The 19,485-nt window shown below is 47.0% G+C and overlaps 1 protein-coding gene across 1 annotated transcript in view; it reads right to left on the minus strand.

The window, feature by feature from the left end:
- Positions 1 to 779: 779 nt before the first annotated feature.
- ipo11 (importin 11) overlaps positions 780 to 19,485 on the minus strand; it is a 75,089-nt gene continuing 56,383 nt past the window's right edge. Inside the window, exons 23-30 of the mRNA XM_062454535.1 lie at positions 17,405 to 17,484; positions 17,164 to 17,244; positions 12,970 to 13,065; positions 12,351 to 12,464; positions 11,549 to 11,670; positions 5,387 to 5,482; positions 1,869 to 1,953; positions 780 to 980 (exon numbers count right to left, since the gene is read on the minus strand). Of these exons, the coding sequence (XP_062310519.1) occupies positions 816 to 980; positions 1,869 to 1,953; positions 5,387 to 5,482; positions 11,549 to 11,670; positions 12,351 to 12,464; positions 12,970 to 13,065; positions 17,164 to 17,244; positions 17,405 to 17,484 (839 nt within the window). The 3' untranslated portion in view covers positions 780 to 815. The remainder of the gene's footprint in view (positions 981 to 1,868; positions 1,954 to 5,386; positions 5,483 to 11,548; positions 11,671 to 12,350; positions 12,465 to 12,969; positions 13,066 to 17,163; positions 17,245 to 17,404; positions 17,485 to 19,485) is intronic.

A 19,485-nucleotide genomic window follows, 5' to 3' on the forward strand; every position in this document is an offset into this window, starting at 1 on the left:
GCGTGCTCATACTACCCCCCATCATGCTATAACCATGAGGTATGAAGTTCAGTAGTTATAAGGGAGATAGATTGGACACAAGACATTAGGTTTAGGTTCAAGTGTTCCGACACAACCTGAAATAGCAGCATAATATATATATATATATATATACAATATGTGTGTGTGTGTGTATAAAAATGTGGTTACGCAGTCTTACAAATCATTCTGTTAAAAAATCTGGCAGTCAACTCTACACATTGTCTGACGATGTAATGAAAATATATACAAACATAACACCAATGTCTGAATCAATCGGTAGTCAGGACAAACTGACTTCTGGATGCGAGAGCACAAAAGAAAAAAAGAAAAATCAAGTAAAAATGTAAAATATTCTTGTGCTGATAATCACCCATTCTTTACGTTCATTAAAAAAATAACATTTTATTCAGTCTCTTTATGAATGTCTTTAAACACCAATCCAGTCCATCCTCCTACTCCAACAGAGGCATCAAGTTCTGCCACTCAAACAAAACATTCTTGTTACTCCAACCCTTGCGAAAGTTTAATCACCTATATCTTTTTTTTTTTTTTATATATATTTTTTTTTTTACATCCACTGTTCTGTACATGCCCCCATCTCGTTCTAAAACTGAAATAAAATATAAACGGTGTTGTGGAGGATTCATTGAGGAGTCTGAATTAAAAAAAGGGGGACTTCATTTCTGGTTGACACTTCTTCATGGCTACATGAGGGGAGGTTCGGCGGATGGGAGGCTGTAGGCAAGGATGAAACACCCCCCACCCCCACCCCCCCCCGTCTCTGCCTCCGTCCTTCACGCGGCCTGGAGGAACTCCTGCAGCTGCCTGACGATCTCCGCGTCCACCGTCTCCATCAGCGCCGCGAAGGCCTGGTCGCCCATCCCAGCCTGCTGGGCCTTCAGCTTCTCATACGTGTACTGCTGCATGGGCACGCTGTGCACTGGATCCTGCAAGGCCAGCTGGAGGACCACACGCAGAACACCAAAAAAACCTGGTTGTCAGTGGGGTGCCGAACCTGGCGAATCAGAGGCAAACTGCGGCAAAGACGAGCTGGGGGCTGGCGTTCCTGGGGAGTCTCGTTGAGCCAACTTGTGGAGAAGTACACACACAAACGAGGACTCGACCACAATGTTTTTTATGTATGCAATTACAGCAGGTGAGTCATACAGTCGCATACCAAAACAATTATTCTCCCCGTGTTATGGGAGGTGAAAATTGTGTTAATAACCTCTAAATAAACTATGAGCCTCAGCCACATTGCTGCGCACGCCTTTGCACTCGGCCCAAGTTTACATTGTCTCCTTTTAAACTGGTGTCGACTCATCCCTCCTGTTCTCCGTATCTTACCTCCACATCGCTCTCCTCCTTCCCCTACGTCCCCCCTCCATCTTCATCCTGCCCACCCCCTTCCCTCTCTCTGCTGCTTAATAGCTCAGACGAGTGTGAACCCTCTCGCTAATGGTACGGCGACTAGCAGGAAACTGAATGATAAGAGCTTTCACATTACGCGCCTATGTTCTATCGGTGTCCAGCTGCAGGGACAGACAATTAAAGGGCGGGAGGGGAGAAGAGAGAGATGAGAGATGGAGATCGACAGAGTGACTGACAAATAGCCAGAATATTAAATAGCCAAACAGCAGATGGCTCAGGAGGCTGGCTGCAGTGTCTGTCATCTACTCGTTGGTCTAGGTAGAAGATGGTGGAAAATCGACTCTGAGACGGTCCACAATACACACACGGCGACCCTTAGAGAACAGGTCGTGCAGGTGTGGAAGGTGCCATCTCCATCACAGTGTGGAGAGGTCACGCAGGTGTATGTGTGTGTGTGGAGAGGTCATGTGACTCACCAACTTCTTCCTCTTGTCCTGTTCAGTGGGGGGCTCCTCATCGTCACTCAGCTTGGGCTCCTCCAGGTGGCTCATCAGCATACAGCTGCAGCACGCACACACACACATATATATACAGTTAGGTCCATAAATATTTGGACACAATCTCATCTCAATTTCATCATTTTGGCTCTGTATACCACCACAATGGATTTGAAATGAAACAATCAAGATGTGCTTTAAGTGCAGACTTTCAGCTTTAATTTCAGGGTATTTACATCCAAATCAGGTGAATGGTGTAGAAATTACAACACATTTTATATGTGCCCCCCCCTTTTTAAGGGACCAAAAGTAATTGGACAATTGGCTGCTCAGCTGTTCCATGGCCAGGTGTATGTTATTCCCTCATGGGAGTTTGTTATTTCATTGACAAGAAGCAGATAAAAGGTCTAGAGTTCATTTCAAGTATGGTATTTGTGTTTGGAATCTGTTGCTGTCAACTCTCAATATGAAGTCCAAAGAGCTGTCACCATCAGTGAAGCAAGCCATCGTTAGGCTGAAAAATCAAAACAAACCTATCAGAGAGATAGCAAAAACATTAGGTGTGGCCAAATCAACTGTTTGGTACATTCTTAAAAAGAAAGAACGCACTGGTGAGCTCAGCAACACCAAAAGACCCGGAAGACCACGGAAAACAACTGTGGTGGATGACAGAAGAATTCTTTCCCTGGTGAAGAAAAACCCCTTCACAACAGTTGGCCAGATCAAGAACACTCTCCAGGAGGTAGGCGTATCTGTGTCAAAGTCAAAAATTAAGAGAAGACTTCACCAGAGTAAATACAGAGGGTTCACCACAAGATGTAAACCATTGGTGAGTCTCAAAAACAGGAAGACCAGATTAGAGTTTGCCAAAAAACATCTAAAAGACCCTGTACAGTTCTGGAACAACATCCTATGGACAGATGAGACCAAGATCAACTTGTACCAGAATGATGGTAAGAGAAGAGTATGGAGAAGGGAAGGAACTGCTCATGATCCAAAGCATACCACCTCATCAGTGAAGCATGGTGGAGGTAGTGTTATGGCGTGGGCATGTATGGCTGCCAATGGAACTGGTTCCCTTGTATTTATCGATGATGTGACTGCTGACAAAAGCAGTAGGATGAATTCTGAAGTGTTTCGGGCAATATTATCTGCTCAGATTCAGCCAAATGCTTCAGAACTCATAGGACGGCGCTTCACAGTGCAGATGGACAATGACCCGAAGCATACTGCGAAAGCAACCAAAGAGTTTTTTAAGGCAAAGAAGTGGAATGTTCTGCAATGGCCAAGTCAATCACCTGACCTAAATCCAATTGAGCATGCATTTCACTTGCTAAAGACAAAACTGAAGGGAAAATGCCCCAAGAACAAGCAGGAACTGAAGACAGTTGCAGTAGAGGCCTGGCAGAGCATCACCAGGGACGAAACCCAGCGTCTGGTGATGTCTATGGGTTCCAGACTTCAGGCTGTCATTGACTGCAAAGGATTTGCAACCAAGTATTAAAAGTGACAATTAGATTTATGATTATGTTAGTTTGTCCAATTATTTTTGGTCCCTTAAAAAGGGGGGGGGCACATATAAAATGTGTTGTAATTCCTACACCGTTCACCTGATTTGGATGTAAATACCCTGAAATTAAAGCTGAAAGTCTGCACTTAAAGCACATCTTGATTGTTTCATTTCAAATCCATTGTGGTGGTATACAGAGCCAAAATGATGAAAATTGTGTCAATGTACAAATATTTATGGACATATATATATATATATATATCACTGCCTCACCTTCCAGGCCACAACATCTTACATCCACACACTCTGGATCCTTTGGATAAAAGTGTCTGCTAAATGAATAAAATGTCAAATGTACTATACCCACATGGTGGTTACACACACACACACACACACACACACCTCTGAGACTCTAGACAGAGACTGTGTGTGTGCCTGAGTACGTACGAGCCTTTGTGTGTTTGCCGGACTGCCAGCCTACCAATCACTGACATCCACCCCTTGGGTCCCCGAATGTAGAGAGACACACAAGGTTAACTGAATGAAAACAATCCCAAACACATTCCTTGCGCCTTAGGATTGCACATCCACACGCGTAATGTCCCCGGTCTCTCCAAGGACACGTGGATAAACTGTGAAAATCGATCACGCATGTACAATATCTCTCCGCGTGAGGGCAGTTCCGGTCCATAACGACTGTGACGGAAGGGTATGATTTACTAGGCCTCAGGCTAGGACGCACCATGTAAAAGCTATGAATGACTGCACGGTATGGTGCTTACTGAACCGCAGCCACTGTCCTCCACTTTACTGGTTAACATATATCCAGCTGTCTCCCATGCTGGGTATCTGGGTTGCTCCAGGCATGCAGACGCGCTCCCAAAGGACGCCAGAGGGCTTAAGACACACACCCCACCCGGGACACGCAACAGAGACTCTTCGACTTTGACGAAACGAGAGATGGGGAGGGGGAGGGGGGGTACAGAATGAACATGGGTCACCACTGACACACATAAGTGGGTTGGGGTTGGAAGTTTAAGGGGGCAGCTCGGGGAACAGGTTTGAGGGGATGGGTGTGGGTGAATGAGGGTTTCAGGGACGTTGATTGCACCTTGAGGCAGGTGTGAGTGTGTAAAATGTGTGTGTGTGTGCGTGTGAGAATGTGTGTAGTTAATAGTTCGTCAGTGGTTGTGGAAGCCGTTTTCCAGGGGGCCATTTCACAGGCCATTAAACTGCTAGATTGGCAGAGCTACGGAGACGATGTCCCATCACAACCGCACCGGCGTCGTCATACTCACTTTCTCCACTTATTTATGGCACTGCCGTTTCCTGAGCCCATCTTTCTCTATGAGGGGCTGGGACATCACTTTTAGCGCGCTCAGCAGCCATTCCAGGAACTTTTTGGGCATATCCACGAGTATCTTTTTGAAACTTGAATACATGTGTTCTGATTGTTTATTGATTTTCCTTTTTAATTTTTAGGATCCACAGTATCTCTAGTTCTGTGTGGGGCTAATTTGTGGTCATGTAGTGGTGATGCAGTCAGGATATCCACGTCATTCCATGATGGACGTATGCAGGAAATGTACTGCCGACACATTTTATTCAACCAGGAATATGACTCCATACGAGTACGAATAAAAATGGTCTTTAAACGCACCCAATGTTACAAACTCCTGCATTTTCGGTCAGATTGGCGACCTTGTAGTAAGAGCAGCAACCCAACAAGCTTTTTCGTCCATCTCCATACGGACAGTGGGAAATGCCAGTAAACAGGAGCCTGTGATCCCGTAAGCAGTAGCTTTTAGAACGTTTTTTTTGGGTGGATTAGTTCACAAAAGGTAAAAAGGGTGTCAAACCAAGATAAACGGCCACCGGTGTTTCTCCATACCACAACAGCTGCTATAATCTGGCAGTGCTGTGGTTAGGTTGGTGGATAGTGTGGTGGTAACTCCATGCCATACCGTGTTACTGTGGAGGGACTTACTCTTTGAAGGTTCCCGTATCGGGGTCCTCAGTCATAACATCATGCAGCGCCTCCACACAGATGTTGACGATTCCACAGAACTTATCCTGGATCACACTGAAACACACAAATAACACACACTAAGTATGTGTGCACGCATCGGTACATGCATGGGTGAACACGCGCGTGGCAAACTTGCTAAACACGTTGGCGAGGAATGCTAGTGCAGTGTCCGTTCGTGCGAGATCAACAAGCGCAGCTCGGCGCGTTTACATGTATTTCACACAATATTCATGGCTCCATCGCTTAGTGCAGCTCAACATGGTGGCAAATCCGTTTTTATTTACCCGTTACTTGTTTTTCCACATTTAACACTTTGCACGTACTTGGGTCCTGAGCAAAACACCTGCAGACTTGCAACTTCATACAGGGCTCGGTGGTTGAGATAATTGAGCCAGACACACACAGATTCCTGCCTTTATAGTTAGACACCTCTAACATTAGAGAATTATTTAACACATCCACTGTACATAACGACAACCACCAAAGAAGATGTTAATACACTGAACAGTCAAATTAGGCTCTTTTTGCTATTCACCGTTTAGTATTTAGTTATCCAAAGTAGGCACTGTGTTAGTGTACATGAGTAATTTACTTCTGTAAAATATGTAAAGGCTCATGGGTAATCATATATCATGTCCAAATTCTCATAAACTGAACCTGGAACCAGAGGGGAATGTAACATCTCTATAGTATAGAGGGCTAAAGAGCTGCTGCAATATTCATCATTATTAAAACGCGTCCTCTGACACCCTTTTCATCCATGCTGTTTTCATATCTTTCACCATTCCCCACCGACAATCCAGCGATGTCACTTCACACACCAGCAGTCTTTTCAAATAGACTCTGCAATCGTTAAGATCATTTACTCCTACTCACCTCCATTTAGAGAGATCAACAGAAAATGACTGATTGAGAAATGTAAGCGGTTAAGATGGGGAGTCAGGTGGCTGAGCGGTGAGGGAATCGGGATAGTAATCCGAAGGTTGCCAGTTCGATTCCCGGTCATGCCAACTGACGTAGTGTCCTTGGGCAAGGCACTTCACCCTACTTGCCTCTGGGGAATGTCCCTGTACTTACTGTAAGTCGCTCTGGATAAGAGCGTCTGCTAAATGACTAAATGTAAATGTAAGATAAAGAGAGACTACAGATAAGACATCAGACATTGCATTTAAAGCATATCAAAGCATACTAAAGCATATCAAAGATGTGAGCGACTAAACAGTCGGATGAAGGAGATTTCAGCACTCATCTTCATTCTAGAGAAACATATTATTCTTCCCATCATAAGAACTGGCTCTATTAATGATCTCCAATACCATCGCCACTACAATAATCGACTGGCGTAAGGATGTAGTAAAATATTTAAGTTTAACATCTAGTAGAACAGATCAATTGAACTTTCTCCGATTAATTCAGTTCAATCGATGCTCATCAGCAACCAGAAGCTTTTTCCTATCTTCTTCTTTTAAAAAGAAGCACATTGTGTAACTTGATAAGTTTGCTTTCTGAGTGACATTATCTGGAGAACATCAGGTCCTTTGAAGACCTCAGGCTCAAGAACGGATGCAATTGACGCAAATAATACATTTAGTCATTTAGCAGACGCTCTTATCCAGAGCCACTTACAGTAAGTACAGGGACATTCCCCCGAGGCAAGACGTTGTGCCCAAGGAGACAACGTCAGTTGGCATGACCGGGAATCGAACTGGCAACCTTCGGATTACTAGCCCGATTCCCTCACCGCTCAGCCACCTGACTAATACATCAGAAGGATGAGTGTTGTTTGTGAATTTATATTTGATAGAAACAACAACCAGCTAGGACACTTAAGTGGTCATCCTATTTTCTGCCAACCGTCTACATTTCCCTACTTTAATATCGAGGCAATGTGACATGCGTCAACAAGCCTAAATCCTCATGCCCATAAAAAAAAAACTGCTTTTCTGTCACGGCAACCGTTTGATGTGGGCGCATTAAACATCTCTTAGTGCTTATGTAACACGTGTCCTTTCTGACTTCTATCCATTCAATTCCCCAACAAGTTTTGTATCCTTCGCATCTTCCATTCTGAATCAGGTACCATGAACAAGGTGTAGAAGTTAAGGACAGATGGGTAAGGTCAAGCTGGAACAAATGCTGTTGATTGCCAGTCCTTTGAGGTACGTCCAAGTCTGAAACGATTGTTCACTTGATCGCCCCCTGGGAAGAGCCATCAATGTCCGTCGCCTTCTGAATATCTTACTCAGTGTAATTGTACTGTAGGTATTCATGTTCTGCTGCAAGGGCTTGGGTTGATTAAGATATCCCCTCCCAGTTGGATTGCATTTCTCAGGGCGGTAGTGGCCATGAGAAAGGTTTGCCCTGCATATTCAACATCCATCTACTGTAGCTCTATTTGATTGATAAACTTTTTAGCACGTAGCACGTCAAACTTTTGAAACAAAATATGGGGATTAACACACCATGGCTTATTCATAAGGCAAATGGCACAACTGGGGGAAAAAAGTTACATTTGTATTGGATTCCGAACCCTTGATCCTCCAAGAGAGGCTTCAATACCACCCACCACCTGAGAAGAGATGGTTAGAGCCGTTGTCAACAGAATCACACCTCATCAGTCGCTGATTGGAGTCTAATATTCTGCTATGCACATGGTTGTACATGATGGCTTAGTTGATGGCCACTGTGTTAATGCGCCACAAAACTACAGGTCATCAAAGCAATGTACAGTAAATGACCAGAAGTGTTCTCCAGTGTATGGGAACACCCAGTGAACCACGTTAAGCGGAGAACGAAGCAGGCTGAAGAACTGTAAGAGAGTACTGCGATGTTGAATTTAAAGTTTCCGGAAAAGTTCCACCTTCACATTAACATCTTAAAGAACTGAAACATGCGACATGTGGATGAAGCAAAGACTTTTTACATTACATTTAGTCATTTAGCAGACGCTCTTATACAGAGCGACTTACAGTAAGTACAGGGACATTTCCCGAGGCAAGTAGGGTGAAGTGCCTTGCCCAAGGACACAACGTCATTTGACACTCCTTACCTTAGTGGCCATCGTTATCACATATTTACATTACATTACCGGCTAAGCAGACGCGACGCACCCCCCGCCCCCCCTCCATTGGATTTTAACTGTTGCAGTAACTGGGGACACATTCACTCTAGTATTTGAAAAACAAGATGACAATTGGTGCATAAGTCATTGTCGCCTTCATTGACAGGAAACTGTTTCGTAGACATGCAAGCAAAACCAACGCTTTTCCATCAGAATTGTGTTTTCCATGTTCCTCCCTAGCAGTGTTTTGGAGCCTCGAGATGAACCATCCAGGGCCCCGTTCGTCTTAAGGGTTGAAGCTAAGTTAATCAATTGTCCCTTTAGCCCGTTAACATTAGCGAGATGAGTGACAACAGCAAATATCGGTTCGTCAACGGCTGATCCGCATCCAAATCATGTGGTTAATTTCAATCAGGCTAAACTTATCAGAAATTGCACGTGCACGTCCTACTTCAAAAGGCAGGAAAGGTCGATCACCAAAACCGTGATTTTCTAACGGTATGATGGCGGAAAAGACGAAAGAGAGAGCGGTGATAGGCTATTCTCGCCATCCGAGCAAACTATTATAATGAGTCTCTAGACAATAAGCATATTATCATGGCTAAGTCAAACACCGCCACCGCTGCCAGAGCAAAACAAGCAGCTTGGGAAAAAATTTAGCTAAATGCGAAAGTTTTGGGGAAATGTATAGGCTCATCTTAAGTGCCATTACCCCAATCAATCAGATCACATTTCTTTAATTGTGCCTGCTGGTATAGGCTTAATGGAAATTAATAATCGAATGAGATCTTGCTAGCGAAAATAATGATCTCAACTCTTTCAGAATAAGTAGGCTAAATAAAAACAAGGCCAAAGAGTATCTAATTGATACGAATTCATAGACAATTATGAGGATATATGTAGGCTACTGCGCTTATATCATGTACTATATATGTGTATATGCATGTAGGCATATGTGTAAATCCCTCTTTGATGTCATTGACTGGGACATGGCCAGGGAATATGATGAATTGATTCATCAGCTGGTTAAGCGCCAAGTACACTTTTCTTACAGCAACGCATGCAGCGGCTTTGCCAATGTTTTCTGCATCGCCTATACTGTATAAAAATGTAGCCTATAGCCTACCTGACGCAAAAAAACTCAAGGCTATGCAGTCTGAAGCACAGTTAAAAGTTTCAAGTAGCTTTATTGTCAATTTCTTCACATGTCAAGACATAAAAAGGAATCGATATGACGTTTCCCACTCTCCCACAGTGAAACATATAAAAAGCACAGGCACAACAGGACAAGACATTTCGTAAAACATAGCGTTACATATTCACATACAGCAGCATAAGCTCATAATAAAGCATAAAGCTTGCTGCGGCGTGTGATATTTGCAATGTGCGGCTCGAGAAGGTCTTGCAAATAAATGAGTCCATGTCGGCTGAATCGATATCGCTCAAACAAGAACTCATCCGTGTGAAATAAAGGATCTTGGCAATCGCGAATAACTATTGGTATGGAAAGCTAATCGAACTAAATTATAGGTCCTTGGTCAACTGGGTCTCTCAAAAAGAGAGCTGCCATGTTATTTTCTGGGGGTGTGGCAAGCTTATCCAGCTACACTTACGTTAGCCTGCTCTGGAGCAGGTTAGTGCTAATTGATATGTTACTATGGTGATCTATCGAAAGTTGCTTCCACGAACCAAAAAGAGGGGCGTTTTTTATCTTAGCCTGAAAATTAGCTCGCTAAACCGCTTAGCGAGCTACGACGAATACCCCCCTGGACAGACTTGCATCAAAACTCGTACCTTCAACTAAACAGTTACATCTTAGGCTGTGTATGGGGCAGGCGTGCGCGAGTGTGTGCGTGGATGAATATGTCTGCGGGGGGAGTTCTTTGTATTCAAAACAAACCAGTCAGTGAAGGCCGTCATATTCAATTCAAGATATAAAGCAATGGCGGGGGCGTTCAAAACAATCAATGCTTGCCTCTGGTCACATCTAGAAAGAAGAAACTGATGAAAAACACAAGGTTCATGGAAGCCGAGGAACCGCATCAGAGGGAAAGCGTCATCATGCATGATCTCCTCTCAGACTTTTAAAGACTTTACTTAGACCATTAATAGGAAACTTCTTACAGTGATTTCAACCTTTCTGCACTCTCTCCAAAAACGCCAAGAACTAATGCACAAGTGAGCATTCGATTCTGTCAGGTGTAAAAGAATTGCCGCAACCATATTAACTTGGCATTGACCACAACTGGGAATGTAGAAGCGCTCTTGAATCGAATTGGTTTGAGGCTGATATTGCAGTCATGGTCAATCGGGAATAGAACAAAAATCCCCCTGGAAAGACTCAGAAATGGACAGCGTCAATTTAACCTTGAAATCGTTATTCTCTGTGTTGGTGTCAGTGTTTGTGTGTGTGTGTGTACCCACGTGTCTGCCATTCCACTCAGAGGAGAAGCTCCTGGGGAGATGTTTCATTTAACCACTCCAGACCACCCTGCTCTTAGCTGATCGATCCACCCACACACACACACACACACACACCCACACCCAGAGTGAGAGAGAGCGAGAGCTGAGTCACAGGTAAGACTGTCCTACATCCTGACTTCTCAAATGGGCTAATGAAACATGACGTTCTGAGATAGAAACTGTGACTCGCGCTCCTTCAGTGTGTGGGTTTCTAAGTGGGTGTATATATGTTTTGTGTGTGTGTACGCGTGTGGCCTGGTTTTACTATCCGTGTTGGGACCAAATGTCCAAAGTAAAATTTGAAAAACGTTTTCTTCAGGGGCTTTTACGGTTAGAATTTGTGTTAGGGTTATAATTACATTCAGGGTTAAGGTTAGACAATTGTTAACACCATTTTGAATGGGAGTGAACGGTCGGGCCCCACTAGGATAGAAAAACAAACCTGTGTGTGTGTGTGTTTCGGAGTGGAGTAATTGGTTCCTGTTCCCCGGCTGTAGCACGGCACTGTGTCTCTCACGGTCATGCTCCAGCCAAGCCAGACACTCTTAACGCCGGAGCGGGCCCAGAGCGCCTCGGGGACCCGTGTGTGCCCTCACCTGTGTTCCGACGGCAGCAGAGACAGAAGGGCCAGGGCGGACAGCTTCCTTCTCTCGGGCTGGGTGATGTTGTCCATGCGGTCCACCCACATTTCAATGACGGCGCCCAACAAATGGTCCATCTGAGAGACGGGGAGAGAGAAAGAGAGTGCGTGTGTGTGTGTGAGAGCGTGTGTGTGTGTGTGTGTGAGACAGACGGCGCGTGCACGTGCACCGGTGTCAGAGAGAGCAAGAGAAAACAGGGAAAGGAGGGGTGAGCAAGGGACTCCTCCTGTTAGCTATCTTGACAAATTCACACGGTTTGGGAAGCTTTCTTGTTCTCTGAGGGCAGGGACACAGGCAGGTGGACGACAGGGCAGCTGGCGGACGCCTATCTCGCTGGCCTGACCCGTGTGTCACTATCCGAGAGTGTCTGAGACAGATAGGACCGGCCGAGCACAGCAGAGCGGAGCGTGCAATTCTGGGACACCCAGATAGGCTTACTCTAGGTTGTGCCAAGGGCATTCGCAGCACGCACAGCGGGCTGTGTGGTTAGGTTACGAGAACCGGGGTGCAAGATGTCATTTTAGGCTGGGTGTTGAGCTGAAAGAGAATGTCCCTTTCAAGGGATTGTCTGTGTCTGTCTAGAGACGCCAACACAAAAGAATGAGTGGGAAATGTAGGAGGAAAATAAAAGTTGCTTGGGAGCTTTTTGGGAGTTTGAAAGAAAGTTGACTATTATGTTCTATTACTTTTACCTCTTTGTTATCCGCTGTGTGTGTGCGTGGGTGTATGTATACGTGTGTGTGTGTGTGTCTCATACCTCTTGGTGGAACTCGGAAGCCATCTGGGTGAGGAGGGAGGAGAAGAAGGAGGAGTTCTGAAGCAGGACCCTTCCCATGATGCCTAGGTAGGTGGACATCACCACTGGGTACCTCTGCATGGAGGAACGCACGCACGCGCGCACACACACACACACACACACAAAACCCTTTACAGACTTCCTAGCCGGTCTGGACAAGGTTAACCTACAACTTGAACACGACCTATCACAGGTGGATTATATAAGGCGAAAGAGGGAGGCTTCGAGGCCAAACCCCCAGGAAGCCCACAGAGCATGTTCTAGGCTGGGTGAGGGTTGGTCCTAATGTAAGGTTTCATCGGGAAGTCTCATTGAAAGAGGTCAGAGAAGTCCGTATTTCAAAAAGGACCTTACTGAGACTAAGGCCAGGGATGGACACATGGGGAGAGACGACACAGAGAAAGTGAGGAGGAGAGAGTGAGAGAAAAGGAAGGAGAGAGGGGAAGAAAGAGCGCGAGGTAGCGGGGGCGAAGTGGAATTAAGACGGACAGAAGACGATGACTGACACGAGGGCCGTACAAGCAGCTCCGCTCGTCAAGCCCTAGTGAGCGCAGGAGTCGTCGGTTGAGTGCGAGCTCACCTCGCCTTCGACCACGCCCCGGAACACGTACGGGAGCAGAGGCTGGAAAGTGTGGGTGCTCAACACGGGGCTGACCTTCAGGGCTATCTCCACCACCTGGGAGAGGGGAGGGGTGAGGAGGAGGAAGAGAGGGGAGGGGTGAGGAGGAGGAAGAGAGGGGAGGGGTGAGGAGGAGGAAGAGAGGGGAGGGGTGAGGAGGAGGGAGAGAGGGGAGGGGTGAGGAGGAGGAAGAGAGGGGAGAGGTGAGCAGGAGGAAGAGAGGGGAGGGGTGAGGAGGAGGAAGAGAGGGGAGGGGTGAGGAGGAGGGAGAGAGGGGAGGGGTGAGGAGGAAGAGAGGGGAGGGGTGAGGAGGAGGAAGAGAGGGGAGGGGTGAGGAGGAGGAAGAGAGGGGAGAGGTGAGCAGGAGGAAGAGAGGGGAGGGGTGAGGAGGAGGAAGAGAGGGGAGGGGTGAGGAGGAGGGAGAGAGGGGAGGGGTGAGGAGGAAGAGAGGGGAGGGGTGAGGAGGAGGGAGAGAGGGGAGAGGTGAGCAGGAGGAAGAGAGGGGAGGGGTGAGGAGGAGGGAGAGAGGGGAGGGGTGAGGAGGAAGAGAGGGGAGGGGTGAGGAGGAGGGAGAGAGGGGAGAGGTGAGCAGGAGGAAGAGAGGGGAGGGGTGAGGAGGAGGAAGAGAGGGGAGGCAAAGGGAGAGAGGAAGAGTGAGGGAATTTTGGAGTGGAAAATTAGTAAAACAAATGATGTGACCGTTGAGGAAAAATACCTGTCCGGTTCTCACACAATACTTGGCATGCTATTCTGCTGTTGACTTTACAGTCATTAAAAGTATTCGCATTACAAATTGAAACTTCTCAAGCTAAAAATTCACTAAATATAATGCCGGCTCTAGCCTGATTGCAGATTGTGTGTGAGAGTGTATTACCATGCAAAAATTGTGTGATAGTTGCTGAGTGTGTGTCTGTGCGTGAGAGTGTAGGGGGACGTACCGTATTTTTAGGAAAATAAACCGCATTTTCTATGAGCCGTACCACACCAGAATGAGAGCTTTGGGTTTGTAAATCTGAGTATAAACCGCACTGGCCGCACATGATACGGGAACAATGATACCAAGCAATGCACGAGTATAGGCAATCTTACAGCATGCCGTAACACACTTCAAAAACGAAGTAAGCAAGTGCGTAATGTATGTTTTCTATTGCCCGGGAATTAACTAATATTTAAATAGCCTTCATGAAAAAAGCGTTTCTACTGTTTTGTTATAAAAACGTGCTATAAGCCGCATCGAAATATAAGCCGCACTACCACAAAAAAAAACAAAAAAACAATCGGGGTATAAAGCGCGGCTTTAATTAGCTGTCATGAATCTTACTAACACTTCCCTCCTTAGGGAGGAAATGAAACACAATGGCCCTTAAACGCAAGAGATTTAGAAAAGTTCTTTCAGGGGTAAATCCAGTCCGAGCTAGACTCCCTCACCCCTCGTTGGAACATTGCCAGGTTCAAACGACAACAAAGCCAGGCTCAAACGACAACAAAGCCAGGAAAATTTCTCTCATCAATTACAAGAAGACATCAGAAGACAAACTAGTTCGCTGGCGAAAGACATTAACTAGACAGAGATACATTAAATCCGACACACATGAAGGAATACAGGACACAGATACCAGCCCTGCCTCCTTCTTTGGCTAGATAGCACTTGGTGAGATAATTAGTGAGATACGGAAGGAAGCACAAGAGAAGTTAAAACACACAAGTCTGAATAAATTGATTTACTGTGAGGAGCCTCCCCAAATGAATCACAACCTCTTAGATGGGGAACTAGCTTTAGATTGGAGTCTAAGGGACAGGGATGATATATTGCCTGCAGCACTGAGCAGCAAATCAAACGGGGCTTAAGCCACGCAAACTAAACTAACAGGTAACCTGCTCGTATGTCATGTACTGTGCAGTTGCAAGGGAAAACTGAAATGCTGTACTGTAAGGATGGTAAAAGTGAATCGTTTGAAATGGTGCATCACATTCTTCTTGTAACTGTACAATAGGCATGCAGACCTTGCTCTGGATATGGATTCAAACATGCCCGGTGTTGCCATGTGAACATTGGGTGTTCCTGCTTTCGTCTTTCCAATGTTTTTAAAGCTGGCGGACGACAGGGTATCTTATCAGAAGAACTTCATTAGTTTAAACTAACAAACGTTTACTGTCATTCTTTGTCATTCAAACGTAAAAACAAATAATCCAGGACGACCCCGTCTATCGTTTTCTCGGCAAAACATCCTATTCAAAGGTGATCTAACAATCGAAGGGACATGTGCATTAACAGTGACTGCAATGACACAGGCAAAGCTTCACGTGTGAGCAAAAAACACGAAACCAACTATGTGAAACGCAGTCAGGGACGTACGGCAGGAGACAACGGTCCACTTGGGCTTTAGCAGGAACGCATCGATTTTGTCTGACAGTTTAATGGAGTCCGGTGTATCAGCTTCAACTCGTCAACAAAATCTCCTGGGTACTGTGCACACGCCAGCTCTTTAATAGATCATCACTGTCTCCCATCGGCCACCCATCCAGAAGATAAGTTAAGAATGATGTAACATAAAAGAATTGTGCTGAGCCAGGGTAATTCACATACAGTATACATGAGGGGTGGAATGACTCATGTTGAAAACAACCTGAACATCAATGCCCTGGCGATTTACATTGATGGCACACAGAATCTTCTTTTTTTTTTTTTTTTGCCTGATAAAATTGCTGATAAAGACACACCCATAACACCTGCTCCACCCACTCTGTGGCAACTTTGTGGAATGTCTGCAAAACGCATCTGAGACGACGTAAACAATCTGAAGCGCACCAAGCGTTACGGATTAGACCACTGCGAGAGCAAAGAGCAGGAGCATCATCACACCCTAGAAGTTAGCTTTCAACACCCAGAAGGTACTGGACAATGTCTCTGTCTCTTCTCTGTCTCCGTCTTTCTCTGTCTCCGTCTTTCTCTGTCTCCGTCTTTCTCTGTCTCCGTCTTTCTCTGTCTCCGTCTTTCTCTGTCTCCGTCTTTCTCTGTCTCCGTCTCTCTCTGCGCGTCTCTCTCTGCGCGTCTCTCTCTGCGCGTCTCTCTCTGCGCGTCTCTCTCTGCGCGTCTCTCTCTCTGCGCGTCTCTCTCTCTGCGCGTCTCTCTCTCTGCGCGTCTCTCTCTCTGCGCGTCTCTCTCTCTGCGCGTCTCTCTCTCTGCGCGTGTCTCTCTCTGTGCGTGTCTCTCTCTCTGTGCGTCTCTCTCTCTGTGCGTCTCTCTCTCTGTGCGTGTCTCTCTCTGTGTCTCTCTCTCTGTGTCTCTCTCTCTGTGTGCGTGTGTCTCTCTGTGTGTGTCTCTGTGTGTGTCTCTGTGTGTGTCTCTCTGTGTGTCTCTCTGTGTGTGTCTCTCTCTCTCTGTGTGTCTCTCTCTCTCTCTGTGTGTGTCTCTCTCTCTCTGTGTGTCTCTCTCTCTCTCTGTGTGTCTCTCTCTCTCTGTGTGTCTCTCTCTCTGTGTCTCTCTCTCTGTGTCTCTCTCTCTGTGTCTCTCTCTCTGTGTCTCTCTCTCTGTGTCTCTCTCTCTGTGTCTCTCTCTCTGTGTCTCTCTATGTCTCTCTCTGTGTGTCTCTCTCTCTCTCTCTGTGTCTCTCTCTCTGTGTCTCTCTCTCTGTGTCTCTCTCTCTGTGTCTCTCTCTCTGTGTCTCTCTCTCTGTGTCTCTCTCTCTGTGTCTCTCTGTGTCTCTCTCTCTCTGTGTCTATGTCTCTCTATCTCTGTGTCTCTCTCTAGCTCTGTCGAAGGCGATCAGGTTGGTAAGAGCCCACTCACACACGCCTCCCAAGCAGACACGCATTCCTTCTCTGTAAACTCTTTCCCTGCGGAAGCATCAGCCTTCATCAGATTCGCCAGCAATTAGGCCGGCGTGGGAGCCGCCTCTCAGTGCAGTTCCTGTCCCGTTCCGCCTCGACGGCGAACACGTGCCAAGGTCGCTAGAGTCACAGAGATACCGTCGCTGTCTAGTATTTTCGTTATCATGATAACGGGTGTGAGCCAGCAGTTCCTCGGTCAGTTCCCCTTTTCCACCTACGTTTCCCAGCACCAACCGAGTGAGATCGCACAGCGACTGAATGGCGAGAGAGACACGTTTCTTTTTTTCACCCACATGCGCACGCACGCACACACACACACCATACCTTTAGAACTTGAACCTGCCCCTCATTGGTGATGTCTTTGAGAAGACCACAGAAGGATCTGCACAAGGCCTCTCCATAGTTCTGGACAGATTCATGGGACAGAGAGAGAGACAGACAGACAGACAGAGACAGACAGACAGACAGACAGACAGACAGAGAGTTTAGGGTTGTGTGCAAGTACTTCATTTGATCCCCGTGGGGAATTAGCGTGTGTGAGTGAGCGAGTGTCGGTGTTTCTCACCTGTAGGAACTGGGTGACGGATAAGTACAGGTACGCGTTGACTATCTGGAAGCATGTTCTCAGGTTCTCTGAACTTAGCTCTGCAATGAAGGAAAACACAATACACATTACCACTGCCCAGAGGAGAGAGAAGAAACGGAACGAGGAGAGAGAGAAGCGTGCGAGAGACAGAGACACGACAGAGAAGAGAGAAAGCTGTTTGTTGCCCTAACACTAATCAGGCTGGGTCTAGTTCAGTTACAGAATGTACGCTACACATCCACCCAACCTTGATACCATATGGCTGCATAATTCATGCTACGATTCCACAGCCAAGCGGATGCTATGGCTACCGTATGACCACAAAAGCCTCTCGCATCGGAAGGTGATCGGAGGTTATGGAAACCTAATTTTCTATTAAAAACAATCAATATGGGGCCCCCCGGGGGCTCACCAGGTAGAGAGGGTACCATGTAGGCTAAGGCCTTACCACAAGGGGCCAAGGTTCAATTCTGGACAAGGTCATTTCCTGCATATCATCCCCTCACTCTCTTCCCGCCTTTCCTGGCTCTCTGTCACTATCATAATAAATAAAACAAAGAATGACGTCAAAAAAGCCCCTCACTAAAGCCCCGCCCCCACAGGAACGCTCGCCTGGGGTCCCATCTCCGACCCATCCCTCTTTATATCCATGACATGACCACCTGATCTTGGACCAGCTGCTGGGCTCACTTAACACCCCATCTTCCACTCTCTCCCTCTTCCAAGAAAACAGACAGAGATGGAGGGAGCGGTGGGGGGGGAGGCGGAGAGAAAACAAGCCACGCAAAAAGAGAGCTGAACAACTAGTGGGCTTAACATCAAAGTAATGGATGAGTTACAACGGGATCGATGCGGAAGTGAGCAAATCCAACCGCCCCCACCAGCTGAGTGTTGTTCTTCTGGGGGGGGGGGGGGGCAGCGCGTGGAGGCCCCCCCGTGCCCAGAGTGACAGTTAACAATAGTTGGCCTCGAGCAGAGACGGCTGTTAGCGCCGATTCCTGGGTCATCAGCCAACAGTGGTGGAGACGCGAGTTCTCAAGTGCGTGCGCGCGCGCGCTCGAGACGAGAGGAACTGAGGAGAGACGAGGAGGACACGGAGGGAGGCACGAGCGTGTGGGGGAGGGGGAGGAACGCCGACGAGGGGGAGGGAGAGCGGAGGAGAGTGGATGGAGGGAAAAAGGATGCGTGGAGGATGGAGGAGGGTGGTGGTGGAGGGGTGGGGGGGGGGAAAGGGAGGCCCATAGACTGATGCGGTTGCATTACTAGGACATGTAGAGGACAGCAAGAGGAGAACGGGAGAGAGAAGAAACAAATGAGCGTCACCGACAGGCGTGTAACGATTTAAACGTGCGCCTCATTTGTCAGCGGTGCGTTTGTGTGTGTAGGACAAAGTCATTGTGTGTGTAGGACAAAGTCCTACACACACAATGTCAGTCAATTCTTCTCTGGATTGCCTTGAGGGAGGGGCCTTGATTTAACAGTGATCTGGAGTGGCAGGATAGCTAATCCTAATGCCTGACTTCAACCCTCACACATACAACACAAAAGGGAGCCTTCACAGGAATACACAGTTGGGGCCTGGCTTGACGCTGATCCAGAACGACAGGGTTACTGATCCTAACGCCTGGAATAGCTGTTTGTGTCCTCCCACTCACAATACGTACACACATCTTCATAAAGACGTGCATCCTCATGCCCGCCTTCATAAATACACGCACACAGCCGTCCTTATAAACCAACACCCTGGCCTGCTTTTTCTCCTGCCCACCCTTTCGCGGACACTCCGTACAACGGACACCGCGTCCAATTAGGGACCACGTGACAGGTGTGCCGTGTGTGGGCATTGGTGTTGTCAGATTGAGCGCCTTGCCTGATTAGTTTGGAGGTCCAGAGCGTGTTGTGTCTCCGGTGTCTACAGTGGAGCAATTTACAGTCATTTGAGTGCGTGTGTGTGTGACTTAACATAGCGATTCGTCCCGGCCGCACCTATCTCGTCAACTCGTCCCTCGAGCGAGACAGGTGACGCGTGCGCACGCATGCAGGCAGAGGCGCTGTACCAA

Source organism: Osmerus eperlanus, chromosome 28, assembly GCF_963692335.1.
Source record: "Osmerus eperlanus chromosome 28, fOsmEpe2.1, whole genome shotgun sequence".
In the NCBI taxonomy this organism is placed as follows: domain Eukaryota; kingdom Metazoa; phylum Chordata; class Actinopteri; order Osmeriformes; family Osmeridae; genus Osmerus; species Osmerus eperlanus.